The sequence below is a fragment of the Pteropus alecto genome, unplaced genomic scaffold (genome assembly GCF_000325575.1).
Source record: "Pteropus alecto unplaced genomic scaffold, ASM32557v1 scaffold49, whole genome shotgun sequence".
In the NCBI taxonomy this organism is placed as follows: Eukaryota; Metazoa; Chordata; class Mammalia; order Chiroptera; family Pteropodidae; genus Pteropus; species Pteropus alecto.
Window position 1 is genome coordinate 1,225,933 of NW_006443131.1, and position 4,965 is coordinate 1,230,897.

The 4,965-nt window shown below is 59.6% G+C and overlaps 1 protein-coding gene across 1 annotated transcript in view; it reads left to right on the forward strand.

Moving 5' to 3' along the window:
• MEF2D (myocyte enhancer factor 2D) overlaps window positions 1-4,965 on the forward strand; it is a 72,696-nt gene that overhangs the window by 63,763 nt on the left and 3,968 nt on the right. Inside the window, exon 13 of the mRNA XM_025040843.1 lies at window positions 2,722-2,814. Within this exon, the coding sequence (XP_024896611.1) occupies window positions 2,722-2,814 (93 nt within the window). The remainder of the gene's footprint in view (window positions 1-2,721; window positions 2,815-4,965) is intronic.

Below are 4,965 nucleotides of genomic sequence, written 5' to 3' on the forward strand. Positions count from 1 at the left end.
GCACACTCCAGGGGCTCTCTGTGATTCAGCCCCTAACACCATGGTCTCTAAAGGCCAAGAAATCCATCACTATGGTCAATTGCCTCCAGTGCTTTTTTTAATTCTTACATTGTTCTGGCTGATATATGGAGGAGGCTAAAAGGCAATACCTTAACTTCCGATCTTGCGACATCCTCCTATTTGTCCTGAAAACCAAATTCCAAGCTAGTTTCTTTATTTCTGTCCTCAGCTCTTCATCCGCATACCCTGCTGCTGAGTGCTGAGTCCGAGAGTTCGAAGGCGATTTTCTCCTAGACATCTGACTCAAGTTTTGTGTCACCAGTTACCACCTTACCTTCACCCCGAGACACATCTGTCCCGATTCTAGGCATCGAAAGGGCCTTGTCCAAATGCCCTTCCGGTCATGCGAATCATGACAGTCAGCAAGCCCGGGGAGGGACAGACGCAGAAAGAACAAATGTGAGCGGACCCAGGTCCACGCTCAGGGGCCGTAATTTGCAGACCTCTGAGCCTCCGCTCAGGCAGGTTCACGACGGCGCTGTAAGGCTGTGTATCCACAGGTTTGTTACCTGCAGCGAATGGCGAATCAGTGTGGAAGATGTCATGACACCTTACGATGCCCCGGGGGAGAGTAATTCCTAGACTTCGGGAGAATCAACTCTGGGGCTGCTTGGTTGACCCCAGAGCTCACAAGAGCAGCCCTGGGGCATCTTCTCCACTGAGGAGCTCAGAGCATTTAAACTTGAGGAAGTCCCTCCAGCTGGGGACCTGGGCAGGCAGTGTCTGAGCCTGGGGAGAGGAAGCACAGTCCTTGGAAGCCAGGTAAGGGAAGAGGCTGGAGTCCCCCCGGCAGAGTGGCCACTGTCTTTCTCTTTGATGGATCTTACTGCTTGTTGGTAGAGGACTTAGGCTTGGCAAACTGACTTAGGTAGGAAGGGAGATGTGGCACGCGTAAATGACAATTCCAGGTTGACTCTGTCAAGCTTCTAGAGTTGCTAAAAACGCAGTTTATTGAATTACGAGACCAGTCAGGTTGTGTGAGTACAGTTAACAAACCTAGTGGGCCTGCCTACCAGCACGCAGACTTTTCTGCATCGCAGAGCGACTTGTTTCCTGCCCTCTTGCCTCCCCCCGCCAACAGTTGGTGACCCCACGGAGAAGCGCCAGCCCCTCTGCATTTCTCTGCATCTGGAAGTCCTGGAAGTGTGTTCTCCTGAGGTTTGGGAGTCGGCATGGCGACATGTGTGTCTTCACCTCCTTCTCGGCAGGATGTCCTGGGCACAGGTGGCGTGGGCCCTTCCACTTCCCTTCTCTTGCTGCCAGGACCTCAGAGATCCTGGGGGCATGGCACTGTCCCACGCAGAAGCAGGAGAGGCCGGCTTCCCTCGGGATTACGTGAATTTAGGTGAATGCTTTAAATCATTGGGCGGGGAGAGGAGACCAAACTATGAAAACATTCGTAGAGCTTTGAGGAAAATGAGGAGCGAGGTTATGTGAGGTGAAGGTAGGTGGGCACGCATCGAGACAGGAGAGAGGTGAGAGAAGAGGGGGACCCTTCCTCGCTACCCAGGCTCTCCCAGGGCTCGGAGTGACACCCCCTCCCCCTGCCCTAATCCCCCATTAAGGCTGCTCTGAGTTTGTTATGACAGCGGCTGAAGGCGGCTGAATTGCTGTTTGCTGTGTCTGCTAATTGGGCTGAAGGGCTGGAATCTGGACCCTGAAAGGGGCCATTGTTGCTGCTTCCCTTCTGCAGCTGCCTCCCGGGGGACCTTCTGGGTGAAGGGGAGCAGCACGCCCTCAGGGGCATTGCACCCATTCCCCGTCTGTGCACAGGGACTGGGCCGGGAAGACAGCCCTTCTCGTGGCCTTGGGGTGCTTTGAGCTTCCACAGCACAGGAAAGACAAGCCCAGCACCTGAGCCGTCGGGTCATCGGGAGCTCCAGGAGAGGGGTCACATGCTGGTCCTCGTCCCTGTTCACTCCCTTCTCCTCAAGGGGCCCTCGCTTTGCCTCTACCTCCACCTGACCAGCCTTAACCCCCTGCCCTTCCTACATCTGCTTCCTGCCCGGCCGGTGATTTTCAGCCTGGTTATGCACTAAACTCACCTGAGTGCTTGAAAAAAATACCGCTGTTTGGGTCCAGCGCCGGACCAGGGAAGTCAGAGCATCTGGGAAAGAGGCCGAGGCCTCGGTATCATTTAAAAGCTCCCTGTGCGGCTAGGGTTAAGAACCACTGATAGATGGGCTTATCTCTCTGCCTGGGACACGCACACACATACGGAGGTGCGCGTGCACGCGCGCGCGCGCACACACACACACACACACCCTTTCCCATCTCGCTTTCCTCCCACGCTCCTGGCGGGTTGTGTATTTTGACCTGTGTGTTCCCTCGTCTTCATTATAACTCCTTGTAGCAGCCCTAACATTTAGGATGGAATGGAGAGGTCTGCGCCCTGCCAACCGTCTCGACCTGTGCTCTTCCCCGAGGGCGGGCACCATGACTCTACCTCTCCGTGAGTTTCTAAATAGGACCCAGATGAGGACTGAGCTAATCCAGGACGAAGGGGTGGGAGGTTCAGAGTTCCCTGGCTTTTGTGTTCTGCCTCCCCCAAAGTAGCACTGGCAGTTTGGAGAGCTTCGGAGAGGAGAGACTTTCGTCAGGAATACATCTGCCCCTTGCCTGGCTGTTTCCAAATGCCTCTGCTTCTTCTCTCGCCTCTAGCTTCCCACCTTGGCGGCCGCGTGCTGCACCCCGCCCCCTTTCCTGCGCACGAGCGTCAGAGCCGCCTCCAGCACCACGGACAGCTCCGGGGCGGTGAGTGAGCCGGCTGTGCCGGTCCCTCTGCGGGGGTGAGGAGGGCCCTCCTGTCTGCACGCGCACACACCAAAGACTCGCTGGCAGTTGTTTGCAGGCAGCAGTGGAGTCTCAGGGAGAGGAAAAGGCTGAGGGCAGCTGGCGTTCCAGGGCCAGAAAATTGGGTTTGTCCGTCTTGGGGAGTCCGGACGGGAGGGGCTGCTCCAGCAGTGAGCAGGGTGAGGGCCAGCGTGCAGGAAAGACTCAGCCTAAGTTCTTATGAGACACGGAGTGCACGGATGAGGCCGAGCCTGAGATGTCCTCGGCCCTGCATCCCTCATCTTCCAGATCTCAGGAGAGTGGCAGAGGTGTGGCCAACGCCACTCAGCCGGCCAGTGGAAATACCAGCCCCTGCCGGTCCAGGCTCCTGAGCTCCAGCCTGGCCCACCTATTGTGTCCGATGCCTCCTTCAGGCGTCTCCCTGCCTGAGCTGGGCGGAACAGGCCTAGAGCTGGGAGGGAGAGTTCCCGGGGTGATCCCCCACGAAAAAGGACGGGGTGCATGTCTGGGCATGTGAGGTGTTCACACGAGCCAGCGAGGCGTGCGGCCGACTGCTGTCTCTGTGTGAGGGGCTTGGAGGGGAGGCCTCAGGGAGAAGCGCGAGGAGGGCACACCTAGCAGTAGCTGGCGAGCCCGTGGGAGAAAAGGCAAGGGGGCCACCATCTGCCAGGGCACAGAGGCCAGTGGCTGGCCACGAGGAGTCTCCAGAGGCCAGCAAGAGTCACGCAAACTGGAACGGGGCCTGGGAAAGGCCCTTCTGTGTGCCCGGGCCTGCTCCCCCAGCACTGCGAGGCCAGACACAAAGGGACCATTCTCTCTAGGATTTGATGCTGCCATCTCCGGCTGGCAGTGCCAGGTGGTGGGGGCATCAGGGGGTGTCAACCTATTACCCCCCCCAACTCCTAGGTCCTCTGGGGCTGGATGTTGGGGAGGTGGGTGTTCCATGCCATGTTGCCATGGTAACCACCCCAACCCCCACTTCCCAAAGCACAAAGAGAGACAGCTCTCACCCCCACTCCCAGGAAGAACCTGGGTCTGGTTGGGAATCTTCCCTGGGGAATCCTCTTTCTGATGCGGGAACCAAGGCCCGCCCGGAGGGACGCTTCCGCCATCAGCGGCCCACGCAGGCAGGGTGGCCGGCGCACCCAGCCTCCGGCCCGGCTGTGCAAGCGGGCGCGGGTCCCTTTCACTCAGGCCTGTCCCCCCCCAAGCTCTCCTGTCCCTCACCTACAGCCAAGGCTGCCCTGGGCCTTCTCAGCTGCAGCGACGAGGCCTTGACCCCCTACTCTCTCCCAGAAGCAAGGGATCCCCACTACCCCCAGCAAGCCGCCAGGCTGTGGGAACGGAGAGGAGGGGGTCACTCCTGCCACCCTCCATCTGCACCCCTCCGCCATTACTCATTAAGCATTCTGCCCCCTCCTTCCGCTCGTTAAGCCTTATTTGCATACATTTGCATAATACCGCTCATTTGCATTCCAGGAGGCTCGTGGTAGGAGCCAGGAATAAAGGGGAGGGGGACCGAAGAAGAGAGAAAAGGGGAGAGGTCTTGTTTTCATCCGAGGGTGTGCGCGGTGGGGCAGGGGGCAGGAAGGGGACAGGAATAAAAGCTCACACTACTTCCTTTCTTCCCCTCCGCCCGCCCTCCCTGAGCCACACTCGGATGCCACAGAGGTGCCAAGGGGCCGGCTCCTCCGTCCTTTTTTGTCTTGCTTCCTCCGGCCTTGGCTCCCCAGCCCGGCCCCCCAGCTTGCCGGGCTCGGCTCGGGAAGGAGGCGAGGCTGTGGGAACGGAAGCCGAGGCAGAGGGGCGCCATCTTAGGTGGCTGGCGCCTGTGAAATGGCGCCAGTGACAGGTGCGGGCTGAGCGCCAGCCCTGGTCAGTGGACACGGGGAGGCGGGATGGCGAGGACTTTCCGGCTGGTGGGGAGCGTTGCCGAGCCTTCCAGGGTGCAGCTGGGCGAGAAGGAAGGGGAGCCAGAGCCGGGCCTGCCCCGGGAAGCGGCAGGGAGGCCGGCCAGGCCCAGACCCGCAGAGGACAGTGCGTGATGGGAGCTGGGGAGCCGGACGCGGGGGCCTCGGCAGGAGGGGCAGGGCGGCAGGGGCGGCGGGGTCT